This window comes from Manis javanica, chromosome 1 (genome assembly GCF_040802235.1).
Source record: "Manis javanica isolate MJ-LG chromosome 1, MJ_LKY, whole genome shotgun sequence".
NCBI lineage: Eukaryota > Metazoa > Chordata > Mammalia > Pholidota > Manidae > Manis > Manis javanica.
The window spans coordinates 90,904,748-90,931,745 of record NC_133156.1 but is presented as its reverse complement, the minus strand read 5'-3'; the positions used below and the strand labels follow the sequence as shown (position 1 = coordinate 90,931,745).

At 33.2% G+C, this 26,998-nt stretch overlaps 1 protein-coding gene across 5 annotated transcripts in view; it reads right to left on the bottom strand.

Moving 5' to 3' along the window:
- The window catches only part of AP3B1 (adaptor related protein complex 3 subunit beta 1), a 273,969-nt gene that overhangs the window by 58,140 nt on the left and 188,831 nt on the right, over positions 1 to 26,998 (bottom strand). For all 5 annotated transcript variants that reach the window (XM_073234795.1, XM_073234799.1, XM_073234824.1 and 2 more), the window contains 2 exons: positions 21,873 to 21,945; positions 10,446 to 10,552 (listed from right to left, as the gene is read on the bottom strand). In XM_073234795.1, coding sequence (XP_073090896.1) covers positions 10,446 to 10,552; positions 21,873 to 21,945 — 180 coding nt within the window. The remainder of the gene's footprint in view (positions 1 to 10,445; positions 10,553 to 21,872; positions 21,946 to 26,998) is intronic.

Sequence of the window (26,998 nt, the reverse complement as noted above, 5' to 3'; positions counted from 1 at the left end):
GATGTGTAAAATCAAAGTGCCAGAATTTTAAAAACCTCTTGTTTCCTATTATAGCACATTTAATGATAATAAATAAAAGCTAAAGACCGTATTCTTAGGAAAGAAGTCAGTAGATGTTCAATAAACTGTCTTGGCTCTGAAAAGAGTGAACCCAAAGCAAGCAAAAGGAATGACTTATCACAAAGTAGAAGGAAGAGAAAAAGAAAGGGTCCAGGCTTTCTTTACCATTACTTCTTTAATCTTTCAACTTTTTGCAAATTCATATTTTCTTTGACAGGTGAGATTTTTGCCATAGTAATTACTAGTTCATTAATAATTATAATTAGCATAGCATCTAATGGATTTTTTTCATTGTGGATTATTTTATTATAATATCAACAAAGCATTATGAATAGCATCCACTGGTGTGACTTAGCTTGGCATATGTTTATCTAAGCCAAATAAAAAATATTTTGCAATAAAATCCTGCAACTAAAAACTAATGACAATTTCTTTTAAAAAAGTAGCTCCTTTCAATAACGCAGCAAAGGGATAGATAATGGTCTGTTATGAACTATGAGACCTCTAAAGTAGTGCAGAAATAAAAAGATGAAGCAGTAGTATGGCACACCTTAAAGTTTAATTTAAAAATTAAAGCAACTCATACCCATAAGAGAATTGAATGAAAGAATAATATGGGGCATGGCCAGGCAATGGAAGCACAAAATACTATCACGCTTTAATTAAAAACTGTTTTCAATTTAAGCAGACCCAGGCCAGTGATTTTTCATTATTTTTAACACAGTTCCATGACTACTGACATTTTCATCAGAACAAATAAAGGATTTTCCTCAAATTTAAAATGACAAAATTATTTTTAATTTTGACTTATAATTTCTTCCTCCTCTAAACTCAAAGGAATTTGATATAAGATGGGCTTATCTCCTAGGCTGGAGCTTAAATATAACTTAAGCTTTTAAAAGAAAAGTGTAAAAGTGCGATTTTTAAAAAGATAGTTCTACAATATTAGAAAACAAACTTTATCACCGATATGTGTGTCATCATGTTTTAGGAACAAAACCATATATTAATGAAACATCTGGCACATGACTTAGTAAATGCTGTATTAAATAAAGACTGTCAAAGTGGTCTGTCCTTGCAGACTAACTAGAACAAAGCTGGCACTCTGGCAGTATAAGACAAACAGATGGGAAAACAAAACTAAAATGCCCCATTCTAGTATCAATTTGAAAAAAAAAGGGATAGATCTACTTAAGATTAAAGTCAACTTACAAGAACCAGAAATCAACTTCTATTACAACTGTCATCATTATAATGCACAATTATCCTAATAATTTCAAATACTGTTTAGTAAATTTCAGATTTGGTGACTCAAATTTTGCTTCATGAACTATGGTTTGTTATTTCTTCATATTGTTTTAAAACTGGCAGAGTAACTTCCATTCCAAAAGCAGCACTAACAGGGACTTATCTTTATTTTCCAATTAAGTCCCTATAGTATAGAGTCAATATACCCCATCCCTAAACTTGGACAGTTGCAACTTCATTAGTTGTCAACCTTAGTTATCAAAAGCAGAAGCTATAAGCCTAGTTACTAGCCATTTTTCTATATTCCTTGGACAAGGAACTTGACAGAAGTAATGATACACACTAGCTTCAGATGCTGAATTTGGTTTGTGTATAAAAAAAGTGCATTTTCTTTGCCTCACGCTGCCTGCCCAAATTCAAGCACATTACCTATGAGTTTTCTTCTTCCTACCCTTCAGCCCGTAAATCTTTTGAGGGGGTGGAGAGCTTCATTACATGGCTTATTGGTCATACTGACAAACAGGCCATCTTTCTGCTGGTCACAGGAAATCCCACGCTGGCTTTCCTAACACGCACAGACCTTAGTTCCATGCTGCTGTTATCATGGTCTTCACCATGGCATTGTGAAGCTTTACTCCTTCATTAAATGAGGAAATGTTGCCCGACAGGGCCAATGCAAGGAAAGCAGCTGGTGAATAGCATTGACTGTGAAAATTATCCTTCTACTTGGTAGAGAGAAAAACTCAATTTTAAAGTTAAATGTTAAAAGTATCTCATTAGATTTTATGCTACAACAGTATAGAGGGATATAGGTGGGGCTATGGAGTTGAGCCAATATAAAATAATAGTATTATGTATATAATCAGAGAAATAACACTTGCATCTACAGAAATTCCTAAATGGGCAAAACTATGTTACAAAATCAAAGCAATTAGTATACTTCAATTACATACCTTTGAGGCAATTTTTCTTTATGTTCCTACTCAACTGTAAACTTTTTGAGGGCAGGAACCTAGCCATTTTGTTCACCACTATATCTTTGGCCCCTGCCTCATATTATGGCCTGAAGAAATAATGTTGAATGAATAAGACACTTATACAGCACACATATAATAAGGTATTTGGTCTCACTTAAAGAGAGATCTGTACTTTGTTGTAGCTCTGGAGAGGTAACCTCTAAACCCTTGGAATTTCCTGAGTGATAACAGTGTCTTTATTATTCGTGGTAGGCCCCTAGCAGAATATACCTGATAGTTTATGCCAATGAAATGATTCATGGTATGCCCTACATAGCTTGTGCCAAGCACATAACTCAGGATGGAGGCTGGCCACAGCAGAAAGACCAACCATATGGTTAAGGGGTTGGGGCTCTGCCTATTGATGTTAGCCTAACTTGAAGACTGAGTTCAACCATGTGGCAATAATTCAATCAACTGTGCCTATCTAATAAACACTCAAAAAAACCTGGACACTACTTGGTGAGCTTCCCTGGTTGGCAATACTCCATATATACTGTCATACTTTGAGGTCAGCAGTGTAACCCAGAAGCTCTGAATTTGGAATCCAGCCAGAATCTCCTCTATGCATTTCTTTCCTTGACTGGTTTTAATTTGTATCCTACTGAAATAATAAACCTGTAATACTAAGTATAGTGCTTTCCCAAGTTTTGTGAGTTGTTATTGTGAATTATCAAACTTGAGGGTGGTTTCAGGGAACCCTAAAACTTAGTTGGTCTCAGTAGTACTGGGAGGGCAGTCTGGAAGGCTGTGCCCTTAACTTGGAGTTTGGCTCACTCTGCGGAGCATACTCTTGCAAATCTAGTTTCTTTTTCTTGGACTATTCTTGGAATGATTTGCTATTGTCACTCTATCACCTGTATAGTCTACAATGATCACTTAATGAACCTCCCTGCATCCTCCTAAGTTAAATTCCTCCTAGGGATTGTGACTCATGATGATCAGGTCTGTTATACTTGGCAGCTAAGTCAGTGCTTCCTCACTAATGTGCCACAAATGGGTTAGAGGTGCACTATGCTGTTGTCCACACCACTGGCCCTCAGGAAGACCACGTGGAGCCTGTGGTGGCTGGAGCTCCCTGGTTGAGTGCCTCCCACCTCCTGAAGCATTCTCTGTTTACCCCAGAGCACACTACAAATATTATCATTTTTCTATATGTACTGTGACATGAAAAGATTAGAAAGCAAAGAGTTAAGGAATTATTACTACAGTTTTCTCATGATAGTATATCACCAACATACTTCCCCAACACCAGACTTGGTTATTCCAACCTGTGTGTGCTATACATTTGCCACTATGAACTACTGTTCTCTGATACTCCAAGTTCTTCTACACTTCAAGCCTTCAATACACTATTTCCTCTGCCAGGGTCGTCATTCCCATACTACTCCAGCTACCTATACAAACTCTTTCTATTCTTCAAGAATCAGTTCCAGGGTCACATGTGCATATTCTTTTCTAAGAGATCTTTATCACCTGGTAAAGCCCAGCAGATGTACACCTCCCATGTAGCACTTACTACTTTACTTTAGGGAGGGACATGTAGCCTATGTCCCTCCCTAAACTAAGTTTTCTGTTACCATGCTATACCATGCACCTCCTTCGATTTATTTTACTTGGTCTTTACCATTGTTGCCTCTTAAAGCATGGTTTCTTAAAATTCTATCTTCATTTCTATCTTCCCACTCCAAAAGAATACAATTCAAACATTTTCAGATACATTGTTTCATTTGCTTTTCATGACACAGTTAAGTGTTTAGGGAAAGTATTATCTCCATCTTATAAATTCAGAAATTGGAGTCAAAGAATTGCCCATATTCAGCAATGATAACTAGCTCATCAAAGGATAGAAATTAGGTGTTTGGGTTCCAAGTTGAATGCATTTTCTTAACGTTACCCTGTCTAAGTGAATTCTTGGTATTATAAGTTCTAACTCTAAAAAGTATGTTCCCACAGAAACCTTCTGACTTGTGGTTAGGGGCTAAAGAACCACAGGTACTATACTTCCATTATGGGTTTTGTAGCATTTGGCGGATTGCCTTGGGAACCTTATAATGTAGTAAGGTCAGAACTCAGAAGTCATTTTTCCATAGAAACATAAATCTTAAATATGAAGTGAACAACTTAATAAACTTTTTTATATAACTAGTTTGAGAAGGAACATAAAAAAAGCGAAGAATGAGACGACTTTATGCTGATGTTTAACAGCACATTAAGACTGAGTTTGTTCAAGAGGAAACTTTAAGTGAAGTCACTTTAATACTTTTGTGCCTCAAATATACAAAAAGTCATCATCTAAAGGAGAGAAGACTGGAGTTTGACTTCAATCTTTCTAACACCAGAGGTGAACAATTTATTCTTATTTCACACTTATTCTCATATGCAAAATATTTTTCCCCTCTTCCTCTTTTCTTACCCTTCCAGCCCAGCACTTTGAACATTCTTATTTTTGAGCTGTTGGAGCTTTATGTGTAACACATAATTTAGAAACTCTTGGGCTAACAATACTCTAGTTAAAAAATTTTACTAAAAAAAGTCAGTCTGTTCACTGAAATACTGCACTAAAATGCTTCTTCATTTTTAGCTATCCGTTGGCCTTTACTGTTGACAATTACTTGCATGGAAGACTGAAACAAAAACTGTGTTTATACATCATTTGTATCATACAGTCTGAAAAAACCCATTTCTTTCAATGATAATAGTATTTATTAGGAATTATGTTTAAGAAAATCTGTGCTCTGAATATATATTTCAAAGAGTTAGAATCACCAGTGAAATTTTTCATTTGAAAAGTATTGTGAAAAAGGAACTGTTCTCTGGGTTTCACTGTATCGGTAATTTCAAAATATGAAATCTACCCATACTATACCAAATATGCAAGAAAAACAATTTGCTGAAATAAATAAAAATCATCTATGGGGTAGAAGTCATCACAAAAGCTAAAATATGCTTCGTCTATTTATTTTCACAAACATTCAAATCATCCCAGCATAATTATTTTCATTGCCTTGAAATTCCAACTTAGGTTCCTAGATTCAAAGAATAGTAGAGTTAAAAGGAAACATGGAGATCTACCTTGCCATTACTTGAGAATGAGAAAACCGAATGACTTGCTCAGTATCACAATTAGTAGTGATGATTGAGAAAGACACATGTTAGATATTAAATGTCAAAAGGAATCCTAGCCATTCATATACATGCTTTTCCTTTCTATTAAAAAATGATTGCTTTTTGGATAATAAATATATTACACCTTGATTAGAGGAACTCTGGAAAATACTAAAAATATAAAGAAGGTAAATATAAATCATCAACAAACTCATCATTCAGAAAGCCTGTTAATATTATAATGCATTTTTTAACTTTCATGCACAATTTTACAAAATTGATAATACACATATTTTGTATGCCATTTATCACTTTACATTATACCATATTTCCTTATCTCATTAAATTTGATAAAAACATCTAAAGATTGTATAACATTTGAGATTTGACTGTCATACTTTATGTAACCATCATTCTCCTATCACTAGATATTGAGGTTACAAACAACCATGCACATAAACCTTTGTATTTCTAATTATTTCCTTAGAAGAAAAATCTAGACATAAGATTACTATGTCAAAGACTATGTGTATTTCTATGACTTTCTGTAGGTGGCCTCAGTGGAGCAGTGTATAATGCTTGTTTCATTGCATCCCTCACCAACAGTGGAGAGTGGTTAGTGTATCTCTTGTCTGCTTTTTAAAAAGTATTTTATTGTAGTATAATATACACACAGAAAAGCTTAAGTGTGAAGCTCAATGATTTTTTCATAAACTGAATACACCATGTAACAGTACCTAGATCAAAAAATGGAACATTATTGGCACCCCAGAAGCTCCTCTTGTGTTCCTTTTCAATTACTAATTCTCTCTCCTAAGGATAAGCACAATTCTGACATCTAATACTATAAATACATTTTTCCTTTTTTGTACTTATGCTCATTTTCATAGTAATAATTTTATTGTTTAAAAAAGTTAACTACTTATTATAAAACACTTAAACTTTATTGAAAAGTACCAAAAAAAAAGGCTGGAAATCACCCAAAATCATCTCACCTAAATTAACTACTGTTAACCATGTTTACCTCTGCAAGCATGGGTAGACAGATATACAGAGTAACAGATAAATTATCCTATGCAATAGGATTATAATCTTTAACTGAATTGAAGAAAGGGAAACTAAAAACTAAAACAAAAAACAAACCTCTAAAACTTCCAAAAAAATGTTCTTTGAGCTTATACAAACCTATTAAAAGGTTTGAGTCTCATTAAACAGCAAAACCAAGGCATTTCCTACTACAAAAAAAATGAAATGTAAATGAACATGCATCCCCTCATCCTTCCCTCCCCACCTGCTAGTTTTGGTTTCTTATATTATTCTTATCATTTACACTCAATTCTGTGACCATAATTCCCATTGATACTCTGGTCTTCTGGGCTACACCAGGTTCTGTGTCACCATGTTCCCATATCCCTGCATTGAAGCTTGTTTTCCCATTCGAGGGTCAAAATAATCTTGTGATTGTATATACCCTTGTATCTGGCTTTGATATTGATTCTATTAAGTTTGAGTCATTCTTTAATTGGTTTTGACAATGAGCAGTATCCCCACCCCCTTTTTTTCTTTAAAGGACTGACAGTTATTTTCATGTTTGGGAATATCTATGTGTATGTAGCCCTTATAAAGAAAGACAATATAATTATCTTAGGTCACTCCTTTCTTTACAAAGTTGTCATAATAATGTAATAACAAAAAGTAGTAACAGGAAATACTTAGTGTTTAATATGTGGAAGGTACTGCTATAAGCATTCCATGTATGTTAACTCATCTAATGATAACAACGACCCCATGAGACAGGCAGTGTTAGTATCTTTATTTTACAGGTGAGAATATCTGAGACATCAAGAGGTAAACTGGCTGGTCATTGTGTAAAGTGACACAGCTCTGATTTGAACTCACACAGTCTGGCTCAAAAGTCTGTGCTTTTAAGTTTTAACCACTGCTCTGAATGTGTGCAGTTGGCAGATGACTGGGGGAAGGAGCAGTAAAAGATGCTACTAGCCTTAAGGGGTGAAGGGCAGGAATGCTAAATGCCCTGTAATAAACAGGGCAGATACACATAACAAAGATTATACCATGTTCCTTAGAACTTTCAAATGTCTTGTTGGACATTCATGAAATGAAAACTTGTTTAAAGTTACCTGATCCTAGAACACTACATATAAGTACAAAGCATTTTTTTTTGCAAGGTATTAATGTTTTCAGTTTTTTAGGAATGCAACAACCAGAAAAACTGGGCAATGTTTTGGAAAACTTTGTAACTGATGGCAGTATCACAACCCACAGTATTTGAGTTGCAAATACAACACACCTTATCATCTATAAAGTTTTCCCCCACAGACCCATCTCTCCTGCCCACCTCAACCCTGCAGGAGATGCATCTATAAAGCCAGGCTCTGTGCCACCATGTTTCCTCATGCCTGTATCAAAGCTTCTTCTTCCATTGAGGGTCTGGTTAAGCAGACTCAAAATGTCTTGTCATTGTATATATCCCTATACTTGGCTTTGAAAACAGGGCAGTGGGATTTCTGTTCCTGTTCTAATATTCATGCTTTATGTTTTAATGTTAATTTGAAAATAAAGCATGTGCTGCGTGTCCCCAAAAAATCAGACTACATCAGTCTGCGTTTATAGCTGCCACGTTGTATATGAGTGCCAGCATCACTTAACTACTTCACTACATTTCTAGAGTAGTCATGGTCAAGCATTTATGCATCAATGTAACAATTACTTAATTATAAATTACTTTTAATTCTTCAGTTTAATTAGGACAGCATGCTGATTTTAAAATTATGGATATACTCTTATTTGTGAATTTCATTTTAGGACCCAAAGGCTCCTGTATTTGTTGAGCTCCATAGCATTATGTGGGGGTTGTAACTTTTGAGGGTTTTCTTTGATTTTCTCCTTGAATGTCTTTAGTCTACTTGTTTCTAAATATGTACACATAATGAGAAAACTTACAATTTGGTTGCATCTTCTTTTTTAAGTAACTGCTTTGAGGGCTGGAGGTTAGATTAGGAGGCATGTCATTCTGCACCAGAATATTTATTGTATTTCTGAAGGTTCCACTTTTCAAAGTTTTGCTTTTTTCTTTAAGTTCTATTCCTTTCCTTGTTTGCTTGTTTCTAGTGAATTTTTGGTTGCCATTCTTACTACTGCTTATTGTCTGATCATTTTGTTAGCTTTTTGTGGGAGGAGTGCTGAAATCCTGCTTTACTCAGCAGTCTGCTTTAAGCACACTCTTTGGATGGTGTGCTTTTCTTTTCCTTTGACAAAATCATCCCAGTAAACAAACTCCTCAGTGTGAAAGGGTGAGTCCTTCAGTTACTGTTCAATGTTTGAATGAAAATTTACTACAAGCTTTCCTAATCTCAACTGCATTCTTCTTACAGCTAATAAAGTATGAGAGTCTACTCAGGGTCCATTATCACATATCATATCACTTCTGGAAATATTAGTTAATATTTATTGAGGGATGACAATGTGCCACTCACTGTTCTAAGAGCTTTACATTTATTATCTCATTAATCTCACAACAATCCTGGGAGGTACATATTATCTTCATAGGAAACTGAAGAGCAGAACAGTTACTTAACAGTTTGCCCAAGGTCACATAGCTAATAAGTGGCAAAGCAGGGATTTGTACCCTGGTCATCTGATACCAGAATCCATGTTTTTTATCCACTACCTTACCACCTCCCAAGTTTTTTGGGGCTTCCTTTCCCCTCAAGGACTAACTGCATCACAGATTTTTTGATTACCAGTTTCTCTTTATAGTCTATCACAAATGCACAAATGTTCTATAAATACTTCTTGCTTAAATAAATGAAAGGCTTAACTGTTTATTTTCATTGTTCCCCCAACCCCATCTCTTTTAATGTTCCTTTTCCATTCAGCAACAATAAGAGCAAACTAAAATCCCAAATACCATTCTTACTCATTTTTGAGTGTTAAGAGAGAACTGCATTTTATAAATTGAAACAACATTATAAGCTTAATAGTTTTCACCTCTACTTTCTATGTGAGCTGACCAAAGCAGAACAGAAATGCATGTAACTCTTTTGAGTATTTCACTGTATGGCCCTGATAACACATTTGTTTTGAAGGGGAAATTCTTTGTAATACATACAAGAATTAGGTACTCCTCTTTCCCACTTCTGGCAGAAGCAGCTCTATGCTCTCCAGCAATTCAGATCACCAATCATGTGCCCTTCAGGGCCCTGCCAGTCTTGGGACCCATTCATACACCAGATCTAGTCAAGTGACCTGTGTTCCCCATCAAAACTTACTGTTCTATCTCTTAGTTTGCCAGATTTCTGACAACAAATTAACAGGAAGTCAAGCATATCAACAGATTATATATCCTAGGCAGCATGCTTGATTTAGAGTGAAAGGTTAGTGAATATGTTATGCTAACACAGAAATTATTGCCCTTTCAGATACTATGACAGGCTGATGGTTTTGGAATTATTTTGAAATATGCAGGCCTCTTGTCTCACTGCAAGTTACACCTCATAAATAACATTAAAGAATTTCTTTATAGATATCAAAGCATGTAAATAAATGTATGAATATAACACAAGGAGAAATACAATTGCAGATTTTTACATAAAAACAGGTATTTTAATACCCTATGGTAAAATAACAGGGTGGTAGGAATAGAATGATTATGGGAATGAAAATCTGTTATAGACAATTCCTTATGGCAGAATTTATATATATAAACTAACTCAATGTGGCAAAGAACCCTTGTATGTTACAGATATATACCAGTAACCAACAAGTATCATGTCCACATGATGTGAATAACAAAGAGAAGTAAATTGAAAGGATAATGGTTTGGATAGAGCAAATTAAAAAAAAAATTTACAAAATTAAAAAGATCTGAATTAGATTTGTTAGAGGAGGAACTGTTCAAGACTAAAAATCTACTTCAATTGTTGGCATTTTAATAAAAAATGCAATGGCATCATTTGAAAACTGAGCTTATGTTTTTTGAAAATTACTTACACTGATGACTGATGAAGAAGTTGACAAGTTTAAACCTTCAAGATCAGCTATCAAGCTTGGAGAAAGAGCTGGTGTGGGAAATGCAACTGGAGTGGATATTGTGTTAACTGTAAAAAAAGGCCCAAATTAGCAAATGTGCATGAAAATTTAATTCATATTATTAAAAGCAACATTTTTAGTTTATTAGGAAATCTAATTAAATTAATTTGATTAATAAATCTATGACAATTCTATTTAACATCTTGATTTAGTCAAGTTATTATTAAGTCATGGCAGTTATTAGTCTTAGCTTTCAAAACATAACAGCAAATCCTGTAACAAAATACAGATATAAATATTTTGAATAATAATTTTTGAACATTTTTGTCACATAACATTATCACTAACATTTATCACCTAGTAACTTCACTAAAAGAAAAAGGTAAAGGAGTATTTTTTTCAGACTAATATAAAAATAAGAAGAGCTTTCAAGAGTTCTCTAGTTAATTAAGTTAGAAGTCTTAAAAGGGCATTTAAATCCTTTCTCTATTTTATTCTCCACTGTAATCATCACAGGAGCCCAGGCTAATTCCCTTCCAATTATAAATGCTTTAAGTCAGCAAAAGCTATGCTAGATAGAAATGTTTGATCCTAAAATTTTTATGTACTTGAGATCAGATACCTGAAAATATGATAACCTTTTAAAAATGCAAATCTGAGTACGTCACTGCCCTGCTTAAGACTCTTCAAAGGCTCACAGTAGCCTTCAAGATAAAATTCCAACTTCTTAATCAAGTGTGCAAGGTCCTCTATGAGCTAGCTCAGCACTATCCAATAGAACTTTTTGTGATGGTAGAAATAATTCTATAGTTGTGCTATAGAATATAGAGACCACTAGCACATATTCTAATGTGCTCAGCTAGTATGACTAAAGAACTGCATTTTTAATTTTAAGTTAAATTTAAATTTAAATTTAAATTTAAGTAACTACATATGGCTATCAGCCACAGTATTGGGCAGGACAGGTCAACCTCTGATTTCATCAGCCATTCCTATGTTCCAGCTCTACCGAATAATAGTTCCCAAGATCTTGTTTCATGTTTTTGAGCCTTTTATATTCTGTTCCCTTAACCTAGAAGGTACTTAGCTCTCTGCCTTGCTCACTTTGCAACTTCTATCCATTAAGATACCATTCAGGATGAAAGCATAACCTGACTCACCTAAACACAGCTTGTTTAGGTGTTGCCCTCTTTGTTCCAGATACACTTTGGACACACTTCTATAACCATACTTCTCTCGTAATGTCAATCTGTGTGTTTACACATATTTTTATTTCTACTAGTGGGTACCTTTAATGTATATGTATTAATTGTTGGTCCTTAGTAATTCAACTGTTTTTTCAATGAAATAAATTAAAATGTGGAAAAGTGTTAGCTTTTGACAAATTCTCATTCCAAAATAATGCTATAAAAGTAGCATGTAATTTGACATCACTTTTCAAAACATTTTTTTCTCATTTCATTTTCACAATATTCTTTAAATTAGGCAAAACAAATAGTCATTCATAAAGTTAGCAACAAGTATTTCTTGAACAAGAGAGGAAGGCAGAGACAAAATTCAAGATAGTCTCTGTCTTCAATAACCTAAAACCTCATTGAGAAAAAAAAAAGATACACAAGCTTTAAGAGAAAATAGGTAACAATACGATGCATATATGATATTGCCCAAAGAAGAAAATTCAGAGGAAATCTTGAATAAAATCTTAACATATACAACAAAAAAATTAGAGGAGATTGGGTGGAGGAGGAAATGGAGCCCTTGGTCTCTCAGTTGCACTCACTTTTCAGTATGCCTAAATTTAAAGGACTGCTACAATTTCCCAGTCCTCCTTAGCAAGTGCCACAGAGAGTTGAAAAATAAAAAAGGATCAGTGAGAATAAGGTGGTGGCTTTATGTACAGGAAGGAATGAAGCCCAACGTTTGATAAAGGTCAGATCTGAGTAAGAGGAAAGGAAGAAGCCTGTTAATTACTACATGAGAAAACGCTGTAAACGAAGGCTGAGAGGTGGGAAACTGGAAAGCTAAGGGGTTGGATTTATCTTACACACCAAAGGGAACGACGGAAAGTCTACCAAAAAGAAGAAAGGTGATACATGGCACTGCAGGATGACTGATTACACAGTAGTATAACAAACTGAAGAAGGGGCAGTCAGGATAACAGGAAGAATTTACAATAGTTTAGGCATGACATGAAAAGGACTGAAATAAGATAACGGCAGTGAGAAGGCAGAACAGCCTTTATATTACAAACATTATAAACAAAGGCATAGGGAGAGTAAGGCCTGCCAAGGTCATAAAACAACTGAAAGGGCGCTCTCCTCTCTCTGAGGTCGCCCGCACTTTCTAAGTGTGTAAACTTTTAATCTCCTTCTCTCCAACCTTTCAGGGTGCTCCTCTCTCTGAGGTCGCCTGTACTTCTTTCTAAGTAACTTTAAATAAAACTTCTACTCTGCTTAAAAAAATAAACAACAAAAACCAAAAAACAACAGAAAGGTAGAGCCAATGTAAGGCTAGAAAATGGCTCTTCTGACTTGGATCAAAATATGTTGCTTTTCCATGCAACAAGTAACTTTTCTGGTGGTTTCTAAATGCGTGTTTGTTCATTTGTTTGTCCACTTAAAATATTAGATGCCCATGTAAAAAATAAAAATTGAGTACAAAATAGCCTCTGATTTCTACTATGGATTGGCAAAAAACAGAGAGAGGAAAAAGACAAGAGTGGAAAATTCACACCTCAGGTATGTTTGACTTAAAAAAAATGATAGGCTTTTAACATTTCAGAAGACAGAGGCACTGGTATTAAAGAAATTATTACATGTGTGTTTACAAGTCTGACAAGATGAAAGTTAGCCCTGAAAGTTTATCCTAAATTAGATTCTGAGGCCAGCTGACTTTGTTGAAGTATTTGATTAATGGGTTAGAAACAAAATGACTATCTGTAGTTTTTTAAAAAACCAACAACATGAAATACAAATTAAGGAGAGATATCATTTCCACCCATCAAATTGACAAAGGCAATTTTTAAATACAAAATACAGCATTGGTAAGGGTATAAGTAATCTGGCACTCACACTAATACAGGGTAAGTTAGTACAAGTTTTGCGGGAAGCAATTTTAAGCAACAGAATTCTTCAAAGCTTTTGTCCTGGCAATTCTGCTCTGGGGAATTTATCTTAAGGAAATAGTCATGGAGATAATGCAATAATATACTTATGATGATGTATATTGCTTCACTGATTGTGACAGCAAAAAATGGAAACAAGTTACATTTCCAACAATAGTAAACCTGTTAAACAGAATTTATTATAACAGTATAAAGGATAGCCATAGAGTCATTAAAAATGAAGCTCTTAAAGAATGTTTATGGATAAAAAGTAATGTGTATGATAAACAGAAAAATAAGCAAATGATAAAATACTATCTTAGTATGAGCCAATTTCTGGGGTAGGGAATCTGCATTTGAAAAGAATCTGAACTGATGTCAGAATGTAAGCCCAGGGTTTTTGGATTACAAATCCATTTTATTTTCTTCTTTTTCAACTTTTACAAACTTCTTTTCACTAAAGCATATTTAATAAAATAATTATATAATTATTTTTAATATATTTAATAATTTAATAATTATACAATTATTTTTCTTATCAAATTTTTTATTTAAAATTTAAGAGTAAGTTAAACTTTTAATATATAATGGTTTAAATGAAGTTATTTAACTTGTTAAATGTTATACGCTGCTGCATCACTGTTATTTCTATCATAGCTAACTAACCCTTATATAATGCTTATCATGGGCCAAACAGTTTTAGGTGGTTTTATATTTGTCAACTCATTTAATCCTCGATACTCCTAACACGTATTACTATTATCCCAATTTTACATATAAAACAAGTAAAGCACAGAGAGATTAAGTAACTTGCCCAAGGTTACACAGCTTCTAAGTAACAGAACTGGGATTCAAAATCAGCCCAGCTTCATTGTCTTCTTAGCCTCTCTATTCCCTTTACTATGACTTATTCAACAACATGGTACACAGATCCTAAGGCTCATCTGAAGCATGATTACTGTGGGCTGATAAAAATTTTTTAAAACTTAATAGTTGTGCTAATACTGTAATTACACAGGCTTATATTTCCTATCAAAGAGCACCAGAGTATGATTGCTATTTTATGATCATCCTACTGAGATCACATGGTATGAGTATGAAGAGATATTTTAATTTCTAGAAATACAAATATACCTGGAAGAAAGAAAGCACATTGCTATCTCTAAGCCTAATCTATTATTAGGCCATATATTATCCCAGCATAAATATTTTCTAATGTATTATTACGTGGCCCCATGAAATAAAGTCATAATAATGCATAATCTAAAGGTACTATAGAAACTTTTTAGCCATTCTTTTGTTTCACAAATGAATAAAAGGAGGCATAAAAAAATTAACTCACTTAATTGATTAGAGGCCATACCAGGATGAATACCTGTAATTCTGGTAACATCCCCTCAACAGATACAATAGGAAAAACTAAGTTACTTACCCAACATCACAGAAATATTTTTAGTACAGCCAGTCTATTGCAGGGTTGCTAGCTATAGTGCTTCCTTAGAGAGAGACAATGATTATTTGAGGAAGCAGCACATTCTTTCTGTTCTCCATGCCTTTACTTCCTCACTCTCTTCTCTTGCCTCCAGCTGCTTGACTGATTCTTACACTAGGTTCAAGTGTTAATCCTGATACTGCTAGATGGGTTAGGTACTCCAAGAAGCAGTCTGTGTTCTTTCTCATTCCTTTTACAATGTGGCAATCTAATTGCCAACTTTTCTGTTTCTCCCATTATACTTTGAGATTTTCTTGGGTAGGGACAATGTTGTATCCATTTAGAATTGCCAGCATATAGCAGATTACCTAGGTCATAGCAAGTACTTAATAAATGTTTCCTGAATGAAGACAAAGATAAATTCAGTACAGTTGACCCCTGAACAAATTGGGAGCTAGGGGTGGTGATCCCATGCAGTCGAAAATCTGTGTATAACTTTTGACATCCCCAAAACTTAACTACTAATAGCCTACTGTTGACCAGAAGTCTTACCAATGACATAAACAGACAATTAACACATATTTTGTATGTTACATGTACTGTATACTGTGTTTTTACAATAAAGCTAGTGAAAAAGTTTTTTTTCAAATTATCACAAATCTCCAAAACTTTTCCAGTATTATCTACTGAAAAAAATCCACGTATAAGTGGACCCATGCATTTCAAAGCTGTGCTGTTCAACGGTTAACTGTACTTGCAGTTTTCTTGGTCTTCAGTGTGTACTGAACAAAGCAACCTCTGTGGATTATGATGTATCTCTTATATAAAACATAAGGAATGTTTCTGCCCCTCCTTCAAAATTAATCTACTTCTCACAGCTAAGAACTCAGGCCACTGAAGAGTGACTTTTTAGTTTTTAATCAATAAGCTGCTTGCTATAGACAATGGAGAACTATTGTAGGCTAATAAACAGCATACAATAAAGTCAGTATTTTAAGAACCATTATCAACAATGCTTTTTTCCCCATAAAACTCCACTTTATCTCTAAGCCTTTATCTCTGTCTTGATCTCTAAACTCACATACTTCTTTGTAAATATGCTGACAAGGCCTTTGAACATTTTTAATTGGTTATTTGTCTCTCTCACCATTTTTTCGCTATACTATGCACCTTTATTATATCTCTTCTGTAACAGTTACTTGTTAAGGTATCTGTGTCCCTGATTAGATTTTAGTTTCCAGAGAGAATGACTAAATTCTATTTATCTGTTCTTTCACCTAGCAAAGTACCTTGCACTTAGCAGACTACCCATAAAAATATGAACTGACTTGTTAAAAAGTTTCAAGAGTCATTTTTGACAAATACAGGAGTGTAAAAGGTGTTCAAAGAAATAGTTCTTAGCTATTAAAAACAAACAAAAATATCCTGTGTTGGGTAAAAGTAAATGTAAGTTGAGATGAAATTTACTTAAAATAAAAAGAAACCTTACATTTAAATTTTTGAAACTTACTATTTAAAAAAAGCTTTGCTTCTATATATAAAACCTTAATTCAAAAATGATCAAATAATAAGTATATCATTTTATAGGTTTCTCTTTTCTCCATAGCTGCCAGGAAAACCAGAGCCAAATATAAGAAGGTGTGATTAGTGCCTGTAGCACCTTGTAACATTCACTCTTAATTCGTTTTTAAATGTGCTTGACTGTTATTATTTACAATTTTAAACTTTTTAAATTACAAAAGTTACATACATTAAAAAATATTCATTGTGACCAAAAGATAGCAAACATAAGACCAAGTCTGTCTGTTACTACTTTAGTCCTTCATCCCAAAGGGGTCAAAGTCAACTGTTAATTGTTTTTTATGTCGCCTTCCAGAAATATATAATGTACAATGTTTCTCTTTATTTCCTTTTTACACAAGTGGAATCATGCTCGAGATATATATATTTTTTTACTTAAAATATTTCAGTTATATAATTATGTTACTAGCATACACAGATTTGCTTCATTTCTGTTAATAGTTGTATTACTCCACTGGTAAATGTTTTATTTATTTTCAGGATTTTTCTGTGATACAAAATAGTGAAATTAAATTTTTATATATACCTTTGCACATTTTATTAATTCAACAAATATTTACTGGGTGCCCACTATCTGCCAGGTGCCATTCTGGGTACTTAGAATAGCAGTGAGCAAGACACAAAAGGAACCTATTCTCACGGAACTTATATCCTAGTTGAGCAAGACAAATAATAACCAAGGAGTGATAAGGAAAATATTCAACACAGCTGTCAAGGTCAAGCAGGCTCTAATGGGCACTAACTAAAGAGCCAGTTTACTGCAAAATATTGACCTCTCAAGTTTTTCCGTGACAGATTAAGCAGTTTAGTATTACTACGGGGTCTGCCTTCAGTCCCTTGAGTGTCCTCAACTTCCCCTTGGCTGCTCGCTTGCTGTGCACGTACGAATGTTATAGATACAGAAGCAGAAAGATATATATTGCTTCCTTTGCCTTTGTTCGGGGCTCAGACCTTGGGAGATTACTCCCCTCTGGGCCTACCAGTGTAAAATAAACCTCAAAATTCCAAGACCTCTGAATGCTGCTTCGTTCTTTCAGTCAATGATCCAGTCCAGGTTTTCCAGTATTTTCTGTAACAGTAGTACAAATATCAATGATAATTTCAGATAGTGAAAAATGCCATGAAGACAATCAAGAGTGATTAGTGAAGATGTGTAAGAAAAGGTGACTTTTCAGCTGGGACATGAAAGATTAGATGTTCAGCTTGCCATGAGAAGATCTGGAGGTGTTATTTGCAGGGGGAAGAGCAGTACAAAGGCCCTTGGCAGGATGAGCCTGGTAAATGTCAGAAATGCAAAGGAGCAGAGTAGATAAGTAGTCTGAAGTCAGATCATCTAAGGTCTTAGGAGTATGGACTTCAACTGTAAAATTAAGACATTAAGTTAAGGGTTCTAAAAAAAGAAAGGAGTATGATTTGAGTTTTCAGTTTATCTGTATGTGTATCCAATTTAAGTTTGATAGATATTGCTAAATTGACTCCAAAAGGGTGCACCTACTTCTACTGCTATCAAAAACATATGCAGGGTGCCTGTTTCTCCAAACCTTAGCAATACTGGGTATGTTACTTCAAAATCTTTGCCAACAGGTGAAAAATGATTCAATTTGGCTATAATCTTTTTGTTTGATTTTTTTCAGGTCTACATCATAGTGACTTGAAATTTTTACATATTACCAATGATCCCTATGACAAATCTAGTTACCATCTGTCACCATACAAAGTTTTTACAATTACTGTATTTCTTATGCTGTACATTACATCATGATGATTTTTTATTTTATAACTAGAGGTCGGTATCTCTTAGTCCCCTTCCCCTATTCACCTGCCACCCAACAGCTCCCCTCTGGTAACCAATAGTTTGATTCCTATATCTATGAGTCTGCTTCTGCTTTGTTTTGTTTGTTTTATTTTTTTAGATCCACATATAAATGAAATACATTATTTTTCTTTCTCTGACTTATTTCACTTAGCATAATACTGTCTAGGCCCAGCCATGTTGTTGCAAATGGGAAGAGCTCATTCTTTTTTATGAGTAATATTCCACTTTGTGTGTACACCACATTCATCTATCAGTGGACACCTAGGTTGCTTCTATATTTTGGCCATTGTAAACAATGCTGCAATAAACATAGGGGTGCACATATTTCTTTGGATTAGTGTTTTTGTTTTCCTTGGATAAATATCTAGAAGTGGAATTGCTGGATTGTATGAAATTTTTGTATTTGGTATTTTTTTTTGAGGAACCTCCCTGTTTTCTATACTGACTGTACCAATTTACATTCCCACCAACAGTGCACAAGGGTTCCCTTTTCTCCACATCCTCACCAAAACTTGTTATTTTTCATCTTTCTGATAATATCTAGTCTGACAAGCATAAGGTGGTATTTCGTTGTGGTTTTGATTTTCCTTTCCTTGACAATTAGTGATGGTGAGGATCTTCTCATTTATCTGTATGGCTTCTTTGGAAAAATATCTATTCAGGTCCTTTATCCAATTTTTAATCAGGTTATTTGCTTTCTTTACATTAAATTGGGTAAATTCCTTGTGTATTTTGTGTATTAATCCATTAATGGATGTATGAGTTGCAAATATCTTCTCCCATTCAATAGGCTGCTTTCATTTTTTTGATAGTTTCCTTCATGGTGCAAAAGCTTTTTAGTTTGGTGTAATCCTATTAGCTTATTGTAGCTTTTGTTAAGCCATTGCCTGCAGAGATCGGTCCAAAAAAATACTGCTGAGACCAATGTCAAAGACTTATTGCCTATGTTTTCTTCTAGAAGTTTTATGGCTTCAGGTGTTACATTCAAGTCTTTAATCCATTTTGAATTTATTTTATAGGATAGCTAATGGTCTAGTTTCATTCTTTTTCATGTAGCTGTCCACTTTTCCCATTACCAGTTTATATCCTTTATATACGAATGCCTCCTCTGTTATAAATTAATCGAGCAGATATGAATAGGCATGGCAGTACCACACTGTTTTAATTTTTATAGCTTTGTAGTATAGTTTGAAATCAGGGCATGTGATACCTCCAACTTTATTCTTTCTTAAGGTTGCTTTGACTATTCGGGGTTTTTTGTGGGTCCATGCAAATTTTAGGATTCTCTGTTATAGTACTGTGTTATAGTACTCTGTTATAGTATTAAAATGCCATTGGTATTTTTACGGGGATTGCATTGACTCTGAAGATGGCTTAGAGTAATATGGACATTTAAAAAATATTAATCCTACCAATCCATAAGCATGGTATACATTTCCATTTATTTGTGTTGTCTTCAATTTCTTTCATCAATGTCTTACTCAGAGTACAGGTCTTTCCACCTCTTTCATTACATTTCCTAGGAATTTTATTCCTTTTGGTGCAACTGTAAATGGGATTGTTTTTGTAATTTTTATTTTTGATTGCTCATTATAGCATATAGAAATGCAACAGATTTCTGTATCTTAATTTTGTATCTTGTGATTTTATTGCATTCATTAATTAATCCTAATAGTGTTTTGGCAGAGTGTTTAGGGTTTTTATATATATCTTCATGTCATCTGCAAATAGTGCAGTTTTACTTCTTCCTTGTCAATTTGGATTCCTTTTATTTCTTTTTCTCGCCTAATGGCTATGGCTAGTACTTCTAATACTATGTTGAATAAAAGTGGTGATAGTGGGTATCCTTGTCTTGTTCTCTATCTTAGGAGGAAATGCTTTCTGCTTTTCACCATTGACTATAATGTTAGCTGTGGGTTTGTCATATTATGGCCTTTACTATGTTGAGGTTCATTCCTTCTATAGCCACCTTGCTGAAGTTTTTATTATGAATAGATGCTGAATTTTGTTAAATGCTTTTTCTGCATTTACTGAGATGATCATATGATTTGTAACCCTTGTTTTGTTGATATGGTGTATCATCTTGATTTATTTGTGGGTGTCAAGTCATCTTTGCATCCCTGGAATAAAATTTACCTGATCATGGAAAATGTTCCTTTCAAAGTATTGTTTAATTTACTTGCTAATACTTTGTTGAGGATTTTTGCAACTATGTTCTTCAGGGATACTGGCCTGTAATTTTTTCTTTCTGTGTTGTTTTTGCCTGGTTTTGGCATCTGGTGAAAGTTGATCTTATATGATAAGTTTGGTGGCATTCCTTTATCTTTTATTTTTTTTGGCATAATTTGAGAAGGATAGGTACTAACTCTTCTTTAAATGTTTAGTACAATTCACCTGTGAAGTTGCCTGGTGCTAGATTTTTGTCTTTTAGGGAGTTCAAAAGTTACCAATTAAATTCCATTACTTATAATTGGTATATTCCGATTTTCTATTCCTTCATGATTCAGTCTTGGAAGGTGTGTGTTTCTAGGAATTTATCCATTTCTTCTAGGTTTATCAACTTACTGGTGTATAACTGTATACTCCAACTTTATTTTTAATTCCTTATAGTAAGTACTTCTCTGTACTAGACATTTTAGTTTCTTTATATTCAGAAGTTCCCATGACTACTGGAGACAAGCAAGGTACACACTATAAATAGAACAAATCCACAAAAGAATGAGACAACATAAAAATGTATTCACCTCTAGCATGGAAAAATCATACTGAAAAATGACATTTTAATATTCATTAAATCTGACTTGTTACTTTTCTTCTAGTGCAAAATCTAACTATCAATAAAATAAGTTCCACTATCCTTCTCTCACTCAATACAGAAGGTTTTAAGGGGAGATGATGAATATGAACATTTGCATGCTTGGGTTAGTATATGCGTAGGATTTTAAATTCACAGAAGTAATTTGCTGAAACAAAGATTTTTTTGCTGATAGCCACACTGGCCTTCAAAATCTTTGTGCCCATTACTGTTCCAACAAAAAGTGGCAAGTGGAAGATGGTGGTGTCCTTCACAGTTCCAATTACTTTCCTAATTCCCCACCTCCTTAAGTTAGATGTCTCAATACCCATAATTAACACGTAACATTGAAGAACTTGTGAAATATATATCATTTTGTACTAAAACAAGTATAAATTACTAAAGCAAAAGATGTTAAAATGAATTTGGTGTACTTTTACTTGACCAATTATTTTTATTCATGTGATACACAACTGATATGCTGAATAGATGAAAGAAAAAGATTCTAACAGTACTAACTTCTAAAATGTTATTGAGTTATTCATTTATAAATCTTTCATAATAGATGCTGATAAATTTTGAGACATGAAAATAAAAGGTACTATAAAAATAAAAAAATATTACTGCTAAACACAGAAAAAAAATTACATTTCAATACTTACAATCATCTAGATCTAGAAGTGAAATGTCTTTGGTAAAAGCATTACTATCTTGCTTTGTTTTCTTTTCTTTCTCCTATAAAATAAGAAATATTTCATTTATTACATGTTCTACTTCAAAAATCTATGATGTAGTCCTTAGTATTTTAAAACACATTTTTTCCCTTTTGCTTAGCCTTTCAAGCAAAAAAATATCAAAAGCTTCTGTATGGCACACAAAATGTTTTTTGATTCAAAGTTTTTATTTCAGTTAACATACAGTATTTCTTCTCCACCAACAGAACAGTTGATTATTTTAAAATATTTTGTTTAAGCATTATAAAGGCCATTAGAAGAAATTTAAAGGTAAGTAGTTATTTTATTTATAAATCTGTAAACTTTCTGTTGTCATTATAATGTAATGTGGCTCTTTGGTAGACAGTGTGCAAACATTCTTGAAAATAATTTTAAACAAGTTGATTTAAGAAGAAGAATCATTCAAGCACATGTTTAGCTCTGAAACTGTCAACAAACTTGTGACAGTATGTTGACTGTCACAAGTCAACATAATGAGATGTAGTTTGTGACAGGCATTGTACTGGGCACTATGTATTTCAACAATAGGTTATGTCATACTTTTTTGCCAAGGGTATTTATTAAAATCTATAGATGACATTTTCCGACTCTTGATCTATAGAGCTGAGAAGGATTAATTTACTTTACTATTTTCCTTTGAGGAGAATAAGCGTATTTCAAAACATAGCTGTACATAATTAGATCCTGCCATCTCAGATCTGCTTATTCGGTCTACCTTATTTTTCAAATGTGGGTAACCATGCACTAGAAAGCAATAGGCCTAAGCCTAAGTTGTTCACAGGTTAGTTACAGATTCAGAAAATATGTATAATCTTTAAAAAGGAGTGGGGTATAAATTAAGTGCAATACTAAATAGCATTATAAACAATTAGAAATCAACCAAGATTAGGGTGCTAAATAGATGTATTTGGGTCAAGGTTACTTACCTTCATAATCTATATATTTTTTAACATTAAATCTTCTCATATTAAATGCAAAACTTAAGGTTCTGTTAAAAAGTTTTTGTTTATTCATAGATATGTTCAGAATTTTTAACATGTATCAGATTCTGTGCTAAGCAATCAAAATACCACAGCCAAAACACATGTAGTCCTTACCTTCAGATAACTTATAATCTATTAAAGGTGTTTATATCTTATTGTTAAGGTGAATTATTAAAATGTTCTTGAAGTATTCATTTAATCACAGAAAGGTATTACTAAAGCAAAAGCTACATCACCATAAAGTCTACACCATGTTAGAGCTCTTACAACATACACATGAACATACAAGAATAAGAGCAGTAAGTCAAATTATATATTAGGTAACATTTTAAAATAATTTTAAGTTTTGCTCATTTTTTCCCCTTATATCAATAATCAGAAACATTATTTTCAAGGAAGGATCATACAATAATACACATTAAAACAGTAACTGAAAACATCGGCATTGATTTTCTTCCTCAAAATAATTATTTCTGCCACTGAAAACTGCAAATCATCTAGATGGGTTTTAATTTTTATTTATTATTTAAAAACGAAACAAACAGTATTTGTCCCTCTCTCCACATCTCAAAAGAGTAACGACTTCTAGGACAAGGGGAACGACCAGAAGAAATGTTAGTTTTGAAGCTGAAATTTTAAAGTTCCAAATAACAAAAACAGGTTCAGAATGAAAATGCCATCTCAACTAGAATATCATTTCTGTGAAGGAAGAACATATAACAAAAAGCTTATCATCATGTGACTTATCAAAATACTATACTAAGCACAATGGGAGTAGCTTGCTATAAGCTACAATGGTGCATGACTGTCATTATGGAACTGTAACCTCCCCACCTGAAAAATTAGAAACCTACCAAATCAAGATAAAGTTAAAGCTCGAGGCAAGTCTATACCTTATTTTCTACTTCACAGCTAAGAATGTGTAACAATATCTATTAAATACACATCAGATCACATATACAAAATGACAGAACTGTATGTGAAATTGGCATAGTCTCTACCACAAGTCTAAAACAGAGAGGAAAAAAAGGCTCTCAAAAGGGCAGAATTTCATTGACTTTCTGAGAGGAGCAAATAACCAGTGACTGAAATACAACATTAGCAATAGATAATGCCCATTTCTACTGAACTGAAAAAGCCTTGCATTCCAAATCAAGGCTATAAAAAGCTTTGTGATGTGTTTGGCATTCCTCTCTTATATTATATTTCATTTTTCATTTAAAAAAATCCATAGTAAGTTCAAAACATTTTCATACTTAAAGGATCTACTATAAAAATAAAAATCTGAATTCTAAACAAAGAAGTTAAGAGCCCTATTCCATCAAACATTTCTCCATTTGCAATTCATCTTGGTAATAGAGACAGAACCTGGGTAAATGCATATAGGACTTGAGGCAGGAGATTTTTCTTGCTCAATGCATAATTCATGTGCTCCGCCTGCAAAGTGTGTAAAATGAGAATTTCACACTGCAGCATGAGCCATGGAGCTGCAGAGAAAAGGCAGATGAAATCATATTTTACTGTGTGAATTTTATTTCTTACCCTCCCAATATTTATACAAAACCATCATTGACAAACCAAACATACTGACAGATCACCCACTGTTTCCATTGTGTTAGTACTTGAGAAGAGATCAGCCAGAAAGATAGACAATTTGTTTTTGTATATTTTTTTAAATAGAGGATTAGGTTTTTAACAGCTGAGTGACTGTATTAGACTTTTATAAGGACAACAGCAACTGACCTTAAAAAATCTCACTACAAAAATACCTACTTATCAATTCATCATCCTCAAATCTCCATTTTGTTCCAATGGTATTTGATTATACACCTCAACACATTAACGTTTACAAAATGAAATATAAAGTCACAGGGTTAAGAAACTGATTTCTACTTAATATATTTCAAATAATAAATAAAAGATCCTGGAAGTACAATAATATAAATAAAAATATGTAATAATATATCTGTAAAGATTTTTATGTATTATGCATGTTCATTTTCATGCTGATTTAAAAAAAAGCAAGTAGAAAAAAACACCTGGCATGACAAACGTCAAATATACTTCCTAAGAGGCGGAACAGTTGTAGAAAGATCTTCAATTTAAAACTATAAAACAGACAAATGGTATGTTTAGTTTGTCAAACTCATACTGTGCTTTGAAATCAACAAAAATTCAAGGCTGATTTCTAAGCCTCACATGACAAGATATTTGCAAGAAATATTTTCAATTAGAATTGCCAACCAAGGATAATTTAATGACTCTCTTGCCTGCAAGTCATCTAACAAATTTGATTAAAAAAAATCTGAGGCTCGCAGTTAGACTGTGCTTTAAAACAAAAGTATCTTGCCAGTAAATTGAGACTTCTCAATTGTAAGTTAAAAGGAAGTCTAAACTGTTAAACAAATCTTTTCTATTAGATTGTAACAACTTCAATAAGAAAGCTTGCTTAATGGCATTCACTTTGATTTTAAGATTTCAATTGAAGCAAAATGGTATTTTTGTTCTGGAGAACTTAAAATATGAATAAATTAGTTAAGACATAAATTGAAAGAGGTAAGGTTTTGAATTAGAGTAAAAAAAATCAATATTTTACAATATTCACAGAAGTCATGTAAGTGCAACATACAGACATACTTGTAAAAACACAAGTGAAATGTATTTCCTATTTCTCAAATAGGGCAGAACACCAATTAGAAAACTTGCTTTCACTCTTATCCACGATTGGTTTCACATCACATGCCAAATTAAATTTATTCCCAAGAGTCCTTCACATGATACATCTTTTACTAAGGAAAATCTTAACATTTACTGATGTCTAGACACTAGTGACAATACCATTGACTGGTCCATAGAACACTTAAGAGATTTAATTAGCCTTCTGTATCTCTAAAAAGGGGATTAGCAAAGTTTTATGAGATCCACATAACTTGTAATAAAGATAACTGACAAGAGCATCTCACACTTCCGTGTATATACAGATGGTCCTATTTTTCACAGCCAGTATAAATATTAATCTTAATTTTAATTCAAATATGGAAATGCTTTTAATATGAAATGTTATTAAGTATAAATACACTAAATATATTTATTTTCCACTGACAGAATTCTGCTTTATACACAGTTCATGTTATTAACATGTTAATATTTACAAGGAAAATACATAAAAGTTATTCACAATAAATTACAACCATGATTTAAAATTTTTATCACTTAAATCACAGATTACCTAAATCTTTAGCAGTTTTGGTACACAGACACTGAATATATAGCTAGAACTACTATAACACAGTGAAGGTATGAATAATGGATAAACAAGGTGATAGTGGAAATAACCATAGTATGTAGGAACAGTCTAATATACTGGCTAGTTATAAAAACACTGAAGCCTAAGTTCAATTAAGAAATAATCATGGTAGTTTTTAAAAAACATTTAAGTAAGATTGTCCCCATAAGTTCAACACATAATTTTAACTACAAGCAGAATATAACTCAATTATATCAGTAAAAAAATATGATAAAGTGATATAAATGTGAATCTTTTCTTGATACAATGTGGTCTACATTACTGATTTTTCTTTCCATTCTTCTGTGTTAAAAAACAAACAAAAACTCTTCCCTTTATACTGTAAAGTATGTGACAGCACTTATAATATGGAGCTATTAAAAGTAAGTTTGTTATAGTTATTATTTGGGGCAAAAGAATCATTTCATAAAAAGTATTAGAGTCACTACACTGATGGACAGTGACTGTGAAGGGGTATGTGGGGGGGACTTGGTGAAGCGGGGAGCCTAGTAAACATAATGTTCTTTATGTAATTGTTGATTAATGATACCAAAATAAAAATAAATAAATAAATAAATAAAAACAGTATTAGAGTCAAATTAAAATATTCCTTTCTTAGATATATTTCAGAAAAGAATATGTACAAATAAAAATATGCTTGCCCATCAAAAATAACTAATTGAAGAACTGAAGATAATTATCTTTGGTCATTCCTGACAATATCTGATTTCAAATGAGGACATCTACCAGTCAGTAACACAAACATTGACACCAAACTGCATGAG